The sequence below is a fragment of the Temnothorax longispinosus genome, chromosome 3, assembly GCF_030848805.1.
Source record: "Temnothorax longispinosus isolate EJ_2023e chromosome 3, Tlon_JGU_v1, whole genome shotgun sequence".
NCBI lineage: Eukaryota > Metazoa > Arthropoda > Insecta > Hymenoptera > Formicidae > Temnothorax > Temnothorax longispinosus.
The window spans coordinates 11,472,165-11,490,116 of record NC_092360.1 but is presented as its reverse complement, the minus strand read 5'-3'; the positions used below and the strand labels follow the sequence as shown (position 1 = coordinate 11,490,116).

General features: G+C 34.5%; 4 protein-coding genes across 5 annotated transcripts; 2 read left to right on the top strand and 2 right to left on the bottom strand.

The window, feature by feature from the left end:
* Nucleotides 1-62: 62 nt before the first annotated feature.
* Nucleotides 63-4,188, top strand: LOC139809648 (mitochondrial-processing peptidase subunit alpha). The gene is made up of 12 exons (XM_071772709.1): nucleotides 63-396; nucleotides 568-821; nucleotides 1,036-1,115; nucleotides 1,341-1,526; nucleotides 1,607-1,699; nucleotides 1,804-1,976; nucleotides 2,191-2,302; nucleotides 2,383-2,591; nucleotides 2,818-2,983; nucleotides 3,177-3,309; nucleotides 3,391-3,525; nucleotides 3,946-4,188. The coding sequence occupies exons 1-12, from the start codon at nucleotides 347-349 to the stop codon at nucleotides 4,005-4,007; spliced, it is 1,653 nt and encodes a 550-aa protein (XP_071628810.1). The 5' UTR covers nucleotides 63-346; the 3' UTR covers nucleotides 4,008-4,188.
* A 34-nt stretch (nucleotides 4,189-4,222) lies between these two features.
* On the bottom strand, nucleotides 4,223-7,141 carry Rpl5 (ribosomal protein L5). The gene is made up of 6 exons (XM_071772710.1): nucleotides 6,982-7,141; nucleotides 6,170-6,355; nucleotides 5,867-6,001; nucleotides 5,445-5,647; nucleotides 4,746-4,923; nucleotides 4,223-4,494 (listed from the first exon to the last, which is right to left on the bottom strand). The coding sequence occupies exons 1-6, from the start codon at nucleotides 6,982-6,984 to the stop codon at nucleotides 4,306-4,308; spliced, it is 894 nt and encodes a 297-aa protein (XP_071628811.1). The 5' UTR covers nucleotides 6,985-7,141; the 3' UTR covers nucleotides 4,223-4,305.
* Nucleotides 7,142-8,112: 971 nt separating this feature from the next.
* LOC139810616 (uncharacterized) lies at nucleotides 8,113-12,656 on the bottom strand. Its single transcript, XM_071774311.1, has 12 exons — nucleotides 12,412-12,656; nucleotides 11,875-11,995; nucleotides 11,595-11,759; nucleotides 11,203-11,477; nucleotides 10,979-11,098; nucleotides 10,683-10,826; nucleotides 10,079-10,476; nucleotides 9,760-9,940; nucleotides 9,518-9,662; nucleotides 9,063-9,378; nucleotides 8,807-8,945; nucleotides 8,113-8,688 (listed from the first exon to the last, which is right to left on the bottom strand). The coding sequence occupies exons 1-12, from the start codon at nucleotides 12,547-12,549 to the stop codon at nucleotides 8,587-8,589; spliced, it is 2,244 nt and encodes a 747-aa protein (XP_071630412.1). The 5' UTR covers nucleotides 12,550-12,656; the 3' UTR covers nucleotides 8,113-8,586.
* Nucleotides 12,657-12,808: 152 nt separating this feature from the next.
* On the top strand, nucleotides 12,809-17,836 carry Tti1 (Telo2 interacting protein 1). 2 transcript variants are annotated; one of them, XM_071774304.1, is made up of 13 exons: nucleotides 12,809-13,413; nucleotides 13,558-13,694; nucleotides 13,773-13,950; nucleotides 14,370-14,547; nucleotides 14,649-14,980; nucleotides 15,071-15,282; nucleotides 15,413-15,808; nucleotides 15,886-16,125; nucleotides 16,195-16,746; nucleotides 16,812-17,109; nucleotides 17,203-17,431; nucleotides 17,513-17,647; nucleotides 17,720-17,836. In XM_071774304.1, the coding sequence occupies exons 1-13, from the start codon at nucleotides 13,226-13,228 to the stop codon at nucleotides 17,804-17,806; spliced, it is 3,162 nt and encodes a 1,053-aa protein (XP_071630405.1). In that variant the 5' UTR covers nucleotides 12,809-13,225; the 3' UTR covers nucleotides 17,807-17,836. The 2 variants fall into 2 exon arrangements, with proteins under 2 accessions (XP_071630405.1, XP_071630406.1); XM_071774305.1 differs by lacking the exons at nucleotides 12,809-13,413; nucleotides 13,558-13,694 and having other exon boundaries at nucleotides 13,811-13,950; nucleotides 14,375-14,547.
* Nucleotides 17,837-17,952: the final 116 nt, after the last annotated feature.

Below are 17,952 nucleotides of genomic sequence, written 5' to 3'. Positions count from 1 at the left end.
TGTTTTCATGCACCAACAGCTGAAAGGAACAAGTCGGGGCGTATCTATAAACTGCATGCGTAATCTAACCTAATATTTCGCAAAGCTGAAATTTTAGATGTGTATATATATATACATATTATGATATGTATCGTTACCGAACGTGCTCAAGTATTCTCACTCGCGAATCCGTTGTGTGAGAAACGCAGACTCAATTGAGATTCGCTGTCATTTTTTCCTTGACATTTCTGCGTTGTAGATTGTAGAGTACATAGTACATCTCGAGTGCGTCTCTATACAGCCTCCGGCGGCGACGGTTCGCCTGGAATTAACATCTGTATGCTACAAATCTTCCCGAGTTGACAAAATGTTTTCGAGGATGTTGCGAAAACCGTTGATCGTTACGATTAAGAAAAGGTGACTGCGATAACGTGACGTCAAATCATCTCGCGAAACTAGAGTCGTGGACTTGTATAACCTTCATCTTATTTCTTCCAAAGGAGGAGAAAAGAAAAGGAATTCAATATATTTTACACGTCGATTCGATGGAAAGTTCGTTATCATATTTGTTTTTCTTTTATCTTTCAGTACTACCCGCTCGCGATACTTCAATACCTGGCAAAGGTGTAACTTCTCCTCCCAGAGAATACCCCCTGATTTGAAGGAGAATCAGAGGAAGACCGTTACATCATTTCCACCGTTGTCAGAACCCATTCCGAGTTTACCGAAAGCTGTTTACTCGACCGCGAAAGAGGAGCATCAAACGACGCAGATCACAGTCCTGCCAAATGGCTTGAAAGTCGCGTCTGAAAATAGATTTGGACAATTTTGCACTATAGGTGGTGAGTTGAGCACAATTTCGTTATTGTATGCAACTGTTGGCCTAGTTTACCGTTCGATCACTTGATATGCGTATTAAATAACCAGTAAATTAGTTTGATTATTGGCTGATCAGTTCAAATATACTATTTGATACGTGTATCAAGAGATCGGTGTAAATTGGGCCACACTGATAGATTTGTATGCAGATTGTTATATTGTTATTTTGATTTTCAGTCCTCATTGACTCGGGTCCGCGATATGAAGTGGCATATCCCAGCGGCATCTCGCACTTTCTTGAAAAGTTAGCATTTAGTGTAAGATTCCTTTATTAAGTATTACTGTTAATATCTTCATATAAGCATATCGAAGATTGTTGACCTATACTTGTAGCTGACATGGTCTATTCAATAATTTTGAATTTATTAATAGATACTTCATGACTAATAATCTTTCTTAATTTTAATTCCTAATATGTATATATATATGTATATATATCTCTCTCATAAATGTGTACAAAACTGTTATATTACTCGTTACAGTCTACAAACACATTCGACAGCAAGGATAAGATAATGCTAGCGCTAGAAAAGCATGGCGGTATATGCGATTGTCAAGCGTCTCGCGACACATTTGTCTACGCAGCATCGGCTGAACGTCGCGGGTTAGATATAGTTACTCAAGTTCTAGGTGATATTGTCTTAAGGCCTCAAATTACAGAAGAGGAGGTATGTATGATGTGTAATGGTTCTACAAGAAATCATTGTCATATATCTTGTCATTTGATTAAATTATAAATCGTTTCTAGGTACAAATTTCCAGACAAACGGTGCACTTCGAACTGGAATCTTTACATACTAGGCCAGAACAAGAGCCTATATTGATGGACATGATTCATGCTGTGAGTTGAAACTAATGGTTCTGGATATATCCCAGCAGAATTACAAGTGTATTCTTATTGTGAAGGAAAAAAGACATAATTACATATGGATATTATATTGGTAGGCCGCGTATAGGCAAAACACATTAGGTTTGCCCAAGATCTGTCCAGAAAAGAATATCGAAAGGATTGATAGGAAAATTTTACACACATATCTCAAGCATCATTATGTGCCGAATAGAATGGTAGTTGCTGGAGTTGGTGTTGAACATGACGACCTGGTCCACGCCGTTACTAAGTAATAGCCATAAATTTTTCATAGATGGTGACAAGTAATTTTATAAATAAATTCACAAGTATTTAAGTAATTTATAAATAATTTTGTAGATAACTTTCTAATATAAGTTAAGCATATTCTATCATTATTTTTACGATATTAATATAACGTTACAAACATTTTTTAAATCTTTCTGTTCATATAATAATAAAATATTATCTTTGATGTTTTGTAGGTATTTTGTAGATCAAAAACCTATCTGGGAGGAACAACCTGATCTTATTCTGCCAAATAACGCAAATACTGTCGATATGTCGGTCGCACAATATACTGGAGGATATGTTTTGGTATGGTCATCTACACGATAAAGTACATTTGCCTTTATTGCGGAATTAAAAGATAAAAGACCTGCTTACATCTTTAACAGGAGGAATGCAATGTGCCGATTTATGCGGGACCCAGTGGCTTACCCGAATTATCACACGTTGTTATAGGTTTAGAAGGCTGCTCTCATCAAGATCCAGATTTTGTTGCTATGTGCGTATTAAATATGATGATGGGAGGCGGTGGCAGTTTTAGCGCGGGCGGTCCTGGAAAAGGCATGTACACACGTTTGTACACCAATGTGTTGAATAGGTAATACATTTTATGCTTTATTCAGGTCTAAAAAGAAAAATATTTATAATATAAAATAATTATTCTATATATCTTTTTGTACCTTTTCCTATTATCAACTTTGTAATAATTAATGTTCAGAAAAAATGAATAAATTTGTAGTTCATATTTATAATAGATTTATATGTCATACTTGCATTGAGGGTTTTAATCGAGAATACTATATCGAGAAAGTTGTATGTTGTAGGTATCATTGGTTATACAGTGCAACCGCATACAACCATGCTTATGCAGACACTGGTTTATTTTGTATTCACGCCTCATGCACACCGTCCCATGTGAAGGATATGGTAGAAGTAATTGTGCGTGAGATGGTCGCCATGACGAGCGGAATTTCGGATAACGAATTAGCGGTATGATTTTTACATTTCTGAACCAAGTTATTAATATTACATCGTGTTTATATATATGTGTGTATGTTATCATAGCCAGAATCAAGTTAGAAAATTAAAAAATATTAAGAATTGTACAAATTAAAATCTGATTTTTACTAAATCATTGTCTTAATCGATGATTACATCTTAAAAAATCTTATTCTTTGTATAGAGAGCAAAGAAGCAATTGCAGTCGATGCTGCTTATGAATTTGGAACAACGGCCCGTTGTATTCGAAGATATTGGTAGACAGGTCCTAGCGACTGGCACCAGAAAACGGCCTGAATACTTCATGCAAGCTATTAGTAAGCTGCAAAGTTCTTTTCAATTTAATAACAAAAATCCGGTTCTTCCATAACATTCATAAAAAAACATGTTTTTTGCAGATGGAATATCCAAGGACGACATCAACCGAGTAGCGCAACGTTTATTAAAATCACCACCTTGCTTAGCAGCACGTGGCGAAGTAAAGGCTGTACCTTCCATGGCGGACATTCAAAACGGCTTGCTTGATGCACAAGGTCGGTTACCCGGTTCTCGCAGCAGACTGTCACTTTTTCGTTAAAAACTTATATAAGATATTCGAACTATCTTCTCATCCTAAATAAATGTCAGTTACCCATATCCAGTTATACATTAATGTAACACCGAACGTTCGATCTCAAATTGAGTTGAATCCCGAAAATATGATACGAGATGCATCGTGTTTCCGCTGTCGAACAAAAATTCTGATCACTAAAATAACTGAATTTTCTAACATTATAACGAGGCTATTAAAAATCGTAATATTAGAAGAAATAGTATTAATGTCGAAGATTTTAATATATAATATACAATATGCAAAACACTCCTCATGTATATATTATACTAGATTTTGTATATACGATTCAAGAGGGTAAGTTAATAAATTAGAAAGAAATAATTCGTTCGTCGTTCAACAGCACGAGAGAAAGTAAAAGCTGTGCCATTAATCAGAAGCGTAATGCAAGATACACAAGATTGATCTTAGATTAACCACGCAGAAACTATGGCGTTCGATATTGAGTTTCTACAGCAAAATCAGATGCATGTAAAAACGACTTGAATTTTGATAAACAACAAAATTAGATTAATCAAATTTCTGATTAGGTTAATTTGTATCTTGGTGATAACTTGTTAAAAATAAATTTTATTTGTATAAATTATATACGCTAATATGATTAATAGATTCACTATACATATATATCGAGTTTTCTTTATTCTTGGTTGATTTATACACATGAATCTGTGTACACATCGTAATAATCCAGAATGAAGAACAGTTACACCTCTGCTTCCTCCAAGGTCTTGAGGAAGGAGGCCTTCTTCTGGGCCACACGATTCTTCCTCTCGGACAATGACAATTTCGCACGGTTCCATCTCTTTTTGATTGGTGGCTTCTCTCTCGTGACCTTCGTATGCTCCGGATTGGCCCGGATAGCTTCATGGGCCTTCTTGTATATGTTCTCGATCTGTTAAAAGTAACATTTTTTTTTGTATGTTATCTCAATGTTTGTCTACATAATAGCGTGTGTATGTAACACAGGTTTATTTTAATAAATGCGTTAAATGTATGCATTTACAATCAACAACCAATGAAGATTGCTGTTGTCCAATCGCGACGCTACGTAGACTTGAATAATCTAAGTAGCAATTTTAAATTGGACGTATGTATATTGAAATCATATAGATATACATTCAGAATTGCATTGTAGTCGCTTACATCGTTCGCAGAGATGCCAAGCTTGATATATTGGGAGAACTGCCTCTTGAAAGCTTCATCATCCTCCTCTTCCAGCAGTCTCATGTAGTTCGCGACATGTTGGCCGAATATGTGCTGTCGGTGCACATCTGCGTTGAACGTCTTCGATTCGCCATCATAACCGGGGAATCGCTTGGTACTGTAAAACAAAACAACTCAATAACTGAAACGCAGCTAAAATTACATGACATGATAAATTACAAAATTTTTAGAATCAATATTGAGATACTCTAATCCTATTTTGTTTTATATAAAATTTACAACAAAAAATCATCAAACCATAAAGACAAAAGCAAGTTTTAAAACTTAAACAATGCACATATATCATGAAATCATAAACTATTACGTGTATTTGTTTTATCAAGCAATTGTACATAATTGATCTGATTGAGATTAACTTAAATTTATTTCATTTCATTTCATTTATGATACATGCTAATCAGGATACATAACAGGGAACAATCGTGTTTTCTTCATAGAAACATCAAAGCGAGCTGAGAGTGTCATCATGTTAGCGATGTATCACATATTAGACATATATTTAAAACAAAAGCAGAAAGAAAAGATGATATTTATGACAACAAAAATATGTTTAAAGCATAAATTATTAAATTGATACAATTAAAATTATATTAAGATACAATTGTATCTTTTTATTACCTATGAGGGATATTGAGACCACCGTCAACCGCGCCTTTCATGGCGCCAAAAACTCGGGCGCCTGTTGTGGTGCGCATTAATCCCGTGTCCAGGTAACATCTGAAGGCACCTGGGCCATCATCCAATTCCTCGACATTGTACTCGTCACCAGTCACATCTGTAGTACCCACGTATAAGGTATCCAATCCCAGCTTCTTAAGAAGCTATCAAAAACAAATTTCACACATTTGATTATAATGGTTGATCTCTGAACATCATTTGGTACAAATATTTAAAAATTTTGCTAATCAGGTTTTGCATAACAGGGAACAATCGTGTTTTCTTCATAGAAATCAAAGCGAGCTGAGGATGTCATCATGTAGCAATGTATCACATATTAGACATATATTTATAAAAAAAAAAAAGTAGAGAAGATGACTTACCCTTCTAGCCAAGAGCAAGCCGGTGCAGTAAGCAGACGCATAATTGGTAAGACCAACTTTAATTCCATATTTGGGAAGTTCATGGCTGTAAGCAGCACATACGATCCTGTCTCCTTCAATTCTCGAATAGGCAACCTTGAGAAATATATACGCGATACATATGCGTTATCAAGTACCATAATTATTATCCTTAACATAAATTTAATATATATTGTATAAAAATTTTAGTTAAAATGGCAATATTTCTAACCAGTCGAGTCTTCGTTGAACTGTGACGGAATTTAAGCGTATCAATCAAATTACCTGGCACGTAATATCCTTGTTGGACAAACGTACGATCAACCTGTACTTAGGTGTATTGTACTTGTTCTTGTCCTGAATAGTCAATCGCTTACGAGCATAGTAATCAGTCTTTCCTTCGCGGCGCCTCTTGAACTTAACTTGGTACCGCTTGAAGTACTGCTTATTCTTGACCACTTTGACGAAACCCTATGAGCGAGCATGCAGGGATTAGAACAAGAGCGTAGAGTTGCGGAGTTTTTAGTTACTTCTCTACCATATTCAGATAGGGTCAACAGGGTTAAAAATTTCATTTCATTTCTGTATCAAAGTGAGCTGAAGCTTTCATCATGGAAAATTTATTCCCCATTTATCTCTTCCTAACAAGTAAGCATATAATTTGCGGTATAATTAAATTAAAATGAAGGGCTGCGCTCCAAAATTCACTCTGGATAACTAAAATCTATAGTTTACGCCATGTACACTAGCATTTTAGTTAACGAGAGTGAATTTTGAAGCACGGCCAAGCAAGTATATATCAGGAATATTTATAACCTATCTTGTTAAGCATAAATATTTGCTTATTTCTTTCGCATAACGGAAAACGTGAGATATCTTTTTAAAACAGAATGCGTTCTTTCAAAAGAAGCAATTAGTGTTAAAATTATACGGGCGAAACGTGCCGGTTTCTCTACAGGAATATGTCCTAGCCACGCGGCAATTAAATCCTTCTAGAAAATAAGCATCTCGCTTTTTCGTTGGTTCTCAATAAATCATTATCGCGTATTATAGTTTATTTTATCAAATAAACATCATATTGAAAAGAATTGACTCACCATTGTGTTAAAATTACGCGAAAAACGTAGTCGCCACGACGGACCGTACGGAAAAGAACGCTGCGGAAAGATCAAGGAAGATGGCGGACGATAGAATCGATGGAAGATGGAATGGTAATAGAAGGGCAACTCGGCAACTATGGCGATACTAGCGACAATCGGAGCTGACGGACACCAATGGTAACGTTCAGCAGTCGAACATGATTGGCTCTTACTTTTTGAACCAACCACGCAACGCAGAGTGTTGATAAGACGAACTCAACAGTTGTGTCTGCTGAACGCGCCCGATGATGATAGCAGAGAGAAGGATGAGAGGCGCAATAACGGCGATTTTCTTGGGACGCTTTTGCTAGGCCGTACAATTCTCAATTCTCAATGGGCGCGTTCAGCAGACACAACTGTTGAGTTCGTCTTATCAACACTCTGCCTTGATTGGTTGGTTCTAAAAGTAAAAGCCAATCACGTTCGATTGCTACTGAGCGGCTTGGTCTGCTGAACGCAGCCAATTCCCAATTCTTAATTCTCAATTCTCAATTCTCAATTCCCAATTCCCAATTTTCAATTCTCAATTCTCAATTCTCGATTCTCAATTCTTAATTCTCAATTTTACTATCCAAATTGAGAATTGCGAATAGAGAATTGAGAATTGGGAATTGAGAATTGAGAATTGGGAATTGAGAATTGAGAATATAGAGAATTGGGAATTGAGAATTAAGAATTGAGAATTGGGAATTGAGACTAGAGAATTGTACGGCCTAGCAAAAGCGTCCCAAGGAAATCATCATCATTGTGCCTCTCATTCTTCTCTCTGATGATAGAGCATTGGTCGAATTGACGCAAATTGCGCTTGCCGCACGGCAAGAAGCCCTGCGGTAGCCAATAAACTTATGGTTCTTACAGAAAAGTAGCACGTTGATTAGCTAGAATAGAATTTCTCTACTGGAGCAACCAATCAATAAGTTATATTGAATTGGCCAATTGGCGATGTAGCAAACGCGTGCAGAAAAAAAGAGATATAAGATATAAATATATATTTTTTTATTTTATAAGTTATGTATGTACAGAATAGAATTTGGATTATTTCGTTCTGCCTACTTGACACACTCATTATTCACAATAAATTCTAAATTGCAGAATCACGCAGAATGTATTTTAGCACACAGTTGTGAAAAGTGTTGTTGAGGCATAATAGGCGAGTGCCAGAGGCCTGTTTCAAAAATAAATTTCCATGAGATTACATAATCATTTATATAAATCGCTTAATAAGTAATATAAAATTTGAAAAAAGTTGCTTCTTGCAATTCAAAGAGCAATTTTCTTTTTCCTCTGCAATAAAAATTAATCTCTAAAAAATATGCGTTTGTTGCAGCTTAATTACTTATTTTGTGATTTTTAGTTTAGTCATTATTTATACATATTTTATTATCTGTGTAGTGTATACAGTTGTGTAGGATTATACAGATTGTATCTTACAATTAGCCTGAACTATATAATTCCAGATGTTACATATTAAAACATATTGTACATAAAATGCGATGTTATAAAATTATTTGTAAAATAATTTTAAAAAATATCTTACACGAATCGTAGTGCTAATACAAGTATCTACACTTTTTTCGCGAATTCATGTATAGAATGCATCACTGACATATCATCTCGTTCTACTAACCATTGCTTGAGAAGAAATTCAATCCTCTTGGCATCAATCTGTAATAATTTAATAATAATAACAATAGCAACAACAACAACAAGCGATGAAGGAAACATTTTATCATATATTTGTACAGTATTCTGTAATTCTCATAGAATATTTAATTATAGACACCTTATCTGTATCGATATCGGTAACTTTCAAACCTTTCATCAGACCAGTAATATCTACAATCCATATTTGTTCGCAAATTGTAGCAACCCATAAGTTGGGTGTCAATCGACCTATTACGTGATCACTATCAAAACCTGACCTGCAAATTAATTAATTAAGTGCGTCAGTATACAAAATATATGATAAATAATCTCATATTATTGAAATAAAAACGATGTTTAAAAAAAACGATAATTAAACATGTTCAAGGTTCAACCTTGTGATTATCTTAGTTCTGTCGATGATCCAAGGTACCATCGTCCTCAAATTTAATTTTTCTTTCCTCTCGTTTCTCGTATTTTTCATCTTTTCAAATAGCTGTAAGAGTCTGCTTTTATTTTTCTCCGAGTCTTTATTCGCATCTACTCGAATAGATGCTCTTTTCTCGGCTTTTTCCTGGCTCTGATGTTCCTTTTCTTCTTCACGCGCGATATCGCGATAATAACCGCGCTCTTCGGATGACAGTTGCTTCCAGAAGTCGGTAATCTTTCTTGCAGTTTGGGCTGCTGTTAACGTAGGATTTTCCTTTGCAACTAAACGCAGGATAGTTATTAATATTGTAACTTTAATTGTTTTATATATAGATTTCATTTACTATGCGTCTTTATACACAATAACTATTGTAGGTGTACGAGCAATGTATAAAGAATTTGGATAATAGCACAATTATACCTTGTGATCTAACATGCTTTAGAAATTTAAGATTTTTGTGATCAACGTGCGTTCTATCTGGCTCTATTATTTCATCAATCTTATTATTTAAATTATCATCTGACTGTCTCTCAATGGCAATATCCGATTTTATAACTGTACCACCCTGTCGTGTTTGACAATAGTGTTAGTTGTATCATAATTCTACGATAAAATTGAATTAAGGAAAACTAGTACGTGTTCTAAAATCATTAGAATTTCACCTTAAGTCCAGTGACATGACCCTTACTCCATGCTTCCAATGTAACTTGCTTTTCTTGGATGTCTGTTTTATCCTCGTTTTTATTCACGGAAATATTACAATTTCCAATTTCTTCTATAAAGTCAAAATCCTCACCAAGGTCTACTACAGGTAGTTGACTTAAAGTTAAACCATCTTCCGCCCTGCAATTTACATTACTAATATTTATATAGTTGTCTGTAGTTCTTGAATTGCAATTGAAATATTGATATACTTGTGTGAAAAATCAAAAACATTTCAAAATTTATATATTAATCAATAATCACATTCTATATACTAACATCTCATCATTAGTGGTAGGGACAGTATCGTTTGAATCAGAATCGCTCAAATTTGGTGGTTGTATATGGGATGTCACAGCCAATGTATCTCTGTAATGCTTCTGATCACAAATCTGATTATCATTCTGTTGCTCATCTTGAGGTTTCTCATATACATTATCATTATTAAGTATCGGTTTTTCTTTAACAATATCTTCTCGAATAACTCTCTCTTGAGCATGTATTTTTCGTCTTTTGCACGCAGGCCATTCGGTGTCAGTCACATTTTCATTCGCACTAGGTGTGTAATCTTCATAACAGGCAGACGTGTTTAACGACACGTTTTGTTCAGTAACTTCCGCAGATTTAAGTCCATAAAATTTCCTTATATATTTATCAACAGCATTAAGGACTTTATTCTACAATGTTAATTATACACTTTGTAACATTTATATACGTGTATTTCGCATTTTTACATTTTTTAAAAGCTTTAAAATAAAGAATAATCATTTGACTTGCTTCATATATTTACATAATTATTAAACTTGTTTTATAAAAAAATACATCTTTAACATTAAATGTAGTATTATTTAAATTCTAATTTAAATTTAATTTCTAATTTTACCTGATCTTTGAAAAAAATTGCATCTTTATTTGGTTCTAGATTGACATCAATGTCCATTGGCCTCAAAGTAATGTACACAAGAAATACCACTTTCTTTCTACATGACTCTTGTTCAAAATGTTCTAATATCAAACCATTTACTAGCTACGTATATAAAAAAAAAGATACTTTTACTATCTTATTATAGATATAAAAATATTATTTATATTTATAATATGTAATAAGATTTGTAAAAGAAAAATTCAGTTTTTACTTCTGAGTTAAAATATAATAATATTCGTATACACAGAACATACCTTTTCAAGATCCTTGTGCTTAATAGGCCTATTATTTACAAAAATATAGTGTAAATTGGAATGAGAAATTTCTGATAGATCCTGTACCTTTTTTGAAGGCAACATTAATTGCAAAGTAAGCTGAAAAATGATCAAGACATTCTCAGAAGAGTTGCCAATTATAACGAAACATATTTCTCTTAGTAGCATAACGATTTTTTAAACAATTTCAAGAATATATGTACCTCTGCATCCTTAAACTCAATCCATTCCATGTTAGACATAATTTTTCTGCCAAGTATATGATTCACAGCTTCTTTGATATTATTTAGACTTGGCTTTGTAAACGTAACATTATTGTTCGTTCTGAATTGAATTCGTACGTTTGGTTTACATATCCCAAAGCATTGCATCAATGTCTCCAATAATTTGATAGTCTGATTAGCTTTTCTCGTATTGGTAATTATTTGTCTCCTTACAGGCACTTGCTTAAATAAATGTCTCACTTGCACCGTAGTTCCTATAATAAATTAATATATCTTTTTAAGAATACATACGCCACACAAAATATAGTAACAATCACATATATGTTACCATACATTTTGAAGAATTTTAAGAATTATTAGGACATTTTTACCGGTGCTTCTATGGCAAGGTTCACAGTTGACAACTTGTCCATCATGATTCATAGTGTACGAGGTCCCAACATTATCCTCTTTCGTTTTTGTTATAATGACAACTTCTGCTACCGCGCACACTGCGCTAAGTGCTTCTCCTCTGAATCCAAACGTTTGCAATGTATCTGGCGATAAGAATAGACATAGGAATTTGCTTATAAAAATTGCTACGCGACTACGCTGTGGTTTAAAAATATTTCAGCTGACTGAAACATTATAGATTGAATATGCGAGTGCTACCTAGATCTTCAAAATTTGATATTTTAGACGTGTGGGAAGGTAATCCCATATACGGCGCGTCCTCCTTAGATATGCCACAACCATTGTCCTTTACTTCTATTAAGGATGTGCCGTTATCTACCTGAGAAGAACGAAAAGACGCATGAATATGACAATCTTCCTTGAAAAAGATGCAGATATGTAAACCCGTCGAGAACATATTTTGAAAGTGTCTGCTACAAATTTTATCTATAGAATGCCAGCAAAACGTAACAGAATCTGTTAATAAAATATAACGGCAGATTGACTGCAAAAACTGAACAGAATCTGCCGTTTCGTAGTCAATTCAATGATACGTTCAATTAAATGTTTAATGAAAGATTTTACTCCGTTTCTGCTAATTTGTTATCATATCCGTTATCAGATCATATCGGCAAGCTCTACCGGCAAAATACGAGTTTAACGCGAACACAGATGAATATCTGTTGCAAAATCTGTTGCCAATCCATTGTTATACTGTTTGCTTATTGGAAATATATTATATTGATTGTTACGTACAAGGTTAATTTCGATGCTGTCCGCGTTGGCATCGATGGCATTTTCTATCAATTCCTTCACCACGGCATACACGGACGTTATTATTTGCGTGGTGGTAATTAGTTTTACCGTTCTTACGTCCAGTGCCGAAATCGGCATCTTTTAAATGTCATCAATTCGATAAATGTTTGCTTTGACAATCTACGATATTTTTTAAATATAGCTACCAGTACCACGTGCACCAGCATGGATCATGGCAGTTCTGCTCGTGCTCTCTGAAGTCGTACTATGCATTACACTTTCTGCACTTAAAATGAAATAGAAATATGATTTTACGTTGGAGAGAGAAAGAGAAATGGTGCGAAGAGTACAGTTACAAAGAATGAACATAGGGCAGGTGCAGAGGATTTGTTCTTCGTAGTTGTGTTGTACTCTTTGTACTTTCATCCTCTCATTTCCTTTTTCCCAGATGCAGACGCAAATTTCGAAAGTGAGTGAACAAATAATGAGCTCGTTATTCTCGTATTGTGAGTTTTAAGAGACGAAAATTCATTAAAAGAAGAAGAAGAAAATAAAACGCATGATGCATGTGTGTTATGAAGGTTAAGATCTGTGAAAACATGAGAGAAGATGTGGAGATTGGTGAATAAATATATTCAAGAACAATTTTAATCTTGAAGAAATCGAGGGAAGATCAGTAATTAGGGATTATGCACTAAATAATATATTAGTAATCGATTGGAGAATTCCAACGTCGCGTCGTCATCTCGGGTGTATTGTAGACACGTGAGGGTGTTGTGGTTAGAAGTGGCATTTTAACATCGACACACCGAGGATGGAGCGGTTTAACATGCAGATCTTCCTCGAGTTGAAGTCGTGCTGCGACAATTTGATAAAAAATCCGACTAAGGATCACGCGTACCGAGTCGCGGAGGTGGTCGGAAACATCCCCGATCAAACCATGCAAGATCTGTCCCAGTACTGTTTACTTCCCATCATCACCAGCCTACAAAGCGACTCGAGGTAATTTAGCATCTACAGCATTCGTTGCTGCACTAACTTATGCTACATATGATAAAAGAAAGATGGTTGTATACAGTGTACATACTGTCATATTAATGATATAAATTAACAAATGTCCGATCTGAAATATATTTCTTTATGCAGTACGAACGTGAAAGAGGAACTGATAAGGACTGTGAGAGTTATAATACGAAAGATTAGAATTACAAAATTAAAACTCTTCTTCGACATCTATGGATCTCTGTTGATCCAGATTTTTGACAAGAATCAGCCAAATCAAGGTATGAAAACTGGATTACGTCGTTGAATCTTTATAATAATTTATAACGATAGTCTATCTGATTGTTTGAATTTTACAGTGATCTTGTTTCACGAGGAGCTTAAGGAGGCAGTAGCATTATGTATTAAAGATCTTATCCACCAATGCGTTACCGACGTGATAGAATCACTTTATACCAAGGAAAATGTACTGAAACTTGGTCAAGGAATATTTTTATGTCTAACAATCGCAAGAACTGAAAAGTCATATTCTGTGAGGTAACAATTTAGAAGAAATATATTGAAGACGACATTAGTTTTATAGCAAGTTTCATCGCGTTGCAGCCTTGGATGAGACAAAGCTTCCAAAATGATTTCATTACAATTGCAATTTTTATAAGAAGGAAATGCAAATCCCTTACTCAACTTTTACTCTGAAGGCTTTGTTCGTAAGATTTATTTATTGTCGTTATTGTTTGGAAGTTTCTGTTCTCCAAGAAATGCCGCAGTACTATTTATTACAGTGGAATAGTTTTCCAATCAAAATTTATAGTATCGTATATGCATGATGGCAAGTCCGGGAATTAAACAAGGATCTTTTGCTGAACTGTTCTAGTAATAAGCTGTCCAACATTCCAGTCTTATAATGTATCACTTTGAAATGTATATTTATATTAATTGAAATTAATTATTGTTAGATTAGCTGGGATAGAAGCAGTAATGGCTTTGTGCCATATCGATGATGAACTAGACAAATCCGACATTATTATGCAAGATCAAGTAGCAGACACCATCATGGCATTTTTTCCTGGTATTGTCAGTGGGCTACAGGAAATAGCAATGGGAGGTGAAGTTCAGAATCATAAAATTACAACGGTAATACATGATTTTCACATATATTGAACTATTTCCAAGATATTCCAAAAGAGAAAGATTTGAACAATAATTATAAATTGTACAATAATTGATTATTACAGATAGCAATTCGAGCATGGGGTAGAATCATATCTCTTGTAGTCGGTGATAAAGCTGAAGAAGACACTGAAGAAGACATGTTATCTATAGAAGCACTTATGAAAAAAGGTTGCAGTATATCCACCGACGCACCACATAGTGCTAAACATAACGGAAAGTGCGACATAGAACATAATTTAAAAGGAGCTACAAGAAATGAAGTATGGTTTGAAGCCGTAGCAGTTAAGCTTGGCGCTTGTATACAACTGTTAGACCAAATTAGGAGCCATTCGCACTACAAAGTTAAGAGAGAACTAGTTGAAAGTATCGGCCTTATACTTAAAAATTGTCGCAGGTAAGGAATTTCTCTTTTATACGTTTTTCTATATATTCTGCTTTCTATATTTTTGTAACATCTGAATAAATTTATATGTATTTTGTATAGGAATATGAAACCAAATAATATGACATTAATAGATTATTTGATTTCCCTTTCTGAAGACGAATCCCCAGAAGTTAGTGAAAAAGCGCACAATATATTGCACACAATAAGTGAAAATTACATGCAAAATCATGATATGAAATCACTGGTTGATTCATTGGAAGACAAGTTTTACAGCTTGCTTACGAGACTGCCCACAATTATTAGACGATCAGGTGAGATCTTTCTCTTATTGACTAAAGTTCAAAGTTTCTTATTTTGTATCACTATTAATCGTAATATAATTATTAAACATAAATATGAAAATCAAAACGACGCGTATGTATCTACCTTTATATTTTCCAGATGATAACGAACAATTGGCTTACTTGAATCAATTCGCCGGCTATTTAAGATTATTTGGAAAGCAAAAACTGCCTCATATTATGAGGTCTCAGGCTCATATGCAAAGATTGCTTTTAGCTCTTGTCTACATCATGGTCATAGATTGCAACGATGTGTCTATTCTACAGACAGCAAATGTGAAAGATTTAGATGATCCTGCATATTTTTACGGATCAGATTCATGGAGACAGTTTAAGTTTATTAAGAATAACTCGTGTAAAGAGAAACTTGTTACAATATGCAGGCTGCTCGGAGAATTTGGGGATATTAGGATATTAATTGACACTATTCTCGAGCTTATGATGGATGCACCACAACACAGGAAGGAACTGAGTTTGCTGCTTAATTGGGTCTTAGGTAATACATATACCTTAGGTAATATATATATTTTTTTCTTTAACGTAGGCAATATGTATATTTTTTCTTTGTTTCAGTTTCTGTCAAAGATTCGTCTTCTTCATATTTATATAAGGAAATCGTAGACTTTTACACAACACAAGAAGTATGGTACTTGCCTACAGAAGTAACTGATGGCACTCCTTTGGTACAGGCACAGAGCAATATAGTGCAATGTTGTCTTTTGACAGAAGGATTAGGCTTTATAGCACAAAATTTACAACGCGACTATGACAGATATCTTCTGAAAACCTTGTATTTAATTATTGAAAGAGCAGGTGTGTGTTGTTAACAGCGAAAAAGCTCAAATCTTTCTACGAACAAATAAAAATTGCGGATAATTTCAGGCAGTGGAAACGGTTTAATCAGCTATATTGGAGTGCGTACTCTCGAAAATGTCGCGGAAGCGCAACAACGTAGGACAATTGGTGATTTACTACGTGCTAACGTAGATTACTTTTCTTATCACATTATAATGAAATTACGCCAAATAGATCGCAATCCTGGCGTACTCGACGTTATCAAAGTTGTTATGAAATATAGCAGATTAGATTTTTTGCCGCACTTGAAAGGAATTGTAGAGGACGTATTCAGACAACTAAGTACTCCTCATCATCAAAAGGATACTTATTCGTTCCTGAAGATATTCTACACGTTTATCATATGCATAAAAACGTTAATAAACTGGGACGATACCAAAGTAACGAAAGAGGAAGATGCGCGAGCTACAAATAATCCTTCGGAGACGATTATTCTTTCTTTGTTAGAGTACTATAATGCAAAGAAGATTGATGAAAAAATTGAGGATGACATTGAAGAGACAGAATCAGACACAAATGTGCCGGATACTGAGTTATTGGAAGAAACAAATGAGGATTACTCAAATCCCAGTGCAGAAGGTAATGAGAATTTATATTTATTTTTATAGACTGTAAAATTTTTCATTATTTATTATATGTTCTAGACAAAGAAGAAAAGTTGCCAACTCATATAAGGATAATCATAGACGTTATGAAACGTTGTATACACTTTCTACCTTCGAAGGATGTACAAAAATCGCTGATGGCAATGCAAACGCTTCAAGAGGGTTTACCGATACTAATCGAGTGGGAGAATGAACTACTGCCTCTTGTGCATCAGTTGTGGCATCCGCTGACCGACAGATTTAACGATGAAAATGTTCTTGTAATTAACCATGCGTGGCAACTCTTGCACGTACTTGCCAACGTGTCGAATGACTTTATCAGAAGCAGAACTCTACGGTAAGATACCTCGCGCATTTCACCGAATAATATATTGTAGAAAAGCGACTAACGCTGAGTGTCATATGTAATTAATCTTTCTCACACACACAGAGAAGTATTGCCATCTGTATTTAAGTTCCTGACTGAGTCTTCTAAAGAAAGTATCAATAAGAGCTCGATAAACATTTACAAATTTACACAAACTTATAAATCTCAATACGAGTTGTTATCTACGTTGGGAATAATCGCGCGACTCTTGAAGCTGTGCGAGCACGAGTTATGGCAAATATTAAGTAACACACAATCGTACCTTAGTGCACGTCAACATACCGCATTACAGGTAACATCAAAATAGAAAGAAATAATTGTATAATCTTGCATATGCATAAACGTCTTTGACCACTTGTTACTTGATTGATAGGCGTGCTGTGTGAAATTGTACAAAGATATTGCTGATTATAATGGGGATATTGCATGGGTGAAGTGTCTCAGTATCTGGAATTCAAAAGTTGCACGGATAGTACCTGATGCAACATTTGATATGAAAAATCTGCTGGTATGTTAGCTTTTATAATTGAGATGCGATTTTTGCAGTTTCTATGAATTAAAATTTTGCATTATTTTTCAGATTCCAGATGTTGCTCCGTCAAATGAATATTATAGAAATGTAAATGAAATTATTGTATATATTCAACAGAAGAATATCCATTATTGAATAAACATATTTAAAACATATATAAAATAATTTAAAAATTGTAATTAAACCCTTAAAAAAAATGCGATACACACAAGTAATACTAAGCCAAAGCTTTTCAAACAAAATGTGCCATTCAGTAACAAAGCGCCTTTATGCTGAAGTAG

What these genes read in the sequence shown, in the direction of transcription:
- LOC139809648 (XM_071772709.1), top strand. Translation starts at nt 347, where the DNA reads ATGTTTTCGAGGATGTTGCGAAAACCGTTGATCGTTACGATTAAGAAA. An exon ending in ATCGTTACGATTAAGAAAAG is followed by an intron (nt 397 to 567) that starts GTGACTGCGATA and finishes TTTATCTTTCAG; the next exon opens with TACTACCCGCTCGCGATACT. An exon ending in CTGGTCCACGCCGTTACTAA is followed by an intron (nt 1,977 to 2,190) that starts GTAATAGCCATA and finishes GATGTTTTGTAG; the next exon opens with GTATTTTGTAGATCAAAAAC.
- Rpl5 (XM_071772710.1), bottom strand. An exon ending in GGTCTCAATATCCCTCATAG is followed by an intron (nt 4,924 to 5,444) that starts GTAATAAAAAGA and finishes TTTGTTTTACAG; the next exon opens with TACCAAGCGATTCCCCGGTT. An exon ending in TTGGCATCTCTGCGAACGAT is followed by an intron (nt 4,495 to 4,745) that starts GTAAGCGACTAC and finishes TACTTTTAACAG; the next exon opens with ATCGAGAACATATACAAGAA.
- LOC139810616 (XM_071774311.1), bottom strand. Translation starts at nt 12,549, where the DNA reads ATGCCGATTTCGGCACTGGACGTAAGAACGGTAAAACTAATTACCACC. An exon ending in TTGAGTTTAAGGATGCAGAG is followed by an intron (nt 11,099 to 11,202) that starts GTACATATATTC and finishes ATCATTTTTCAG; the next exon opens with CTTACTTTGCAATTAATGTT. An exon ending in AGCACAAGGATCTTGAAAAG is followed by an intron (nt 10,827 to 10,978) that starts GTATGTTCTGTG and finishes TTATATACGTAG; the next exon opens with CTAGTAAATGGTTTGATATT.
- Tti1 (XM_071774304.1), top strand. Translation starts at nt 13,226, where the DNA reads ATGGAGCGGTTTAACATGCAGATCTTCCTCGAGTTGAAGTCGTGCTGC. An exon ending in AGCCTACAAAGCGACTCGAG is followed by an intron (nt 13,414 to 13,557) that starts GTAATTTAGCAT and finishes TTCTTTATGCAG; the next exon opens with TACGAACGTGAAAGAGGAAC. An exon ending in CTCAAATCCCAGTGCAGAAG is followed by an intron (nt 16,747 to 16,811) that starts GTAATGAGAATT and finishes TATATGTTCTAG; the next exon opens with ACAAAGAAGAAAAGTTGCCA.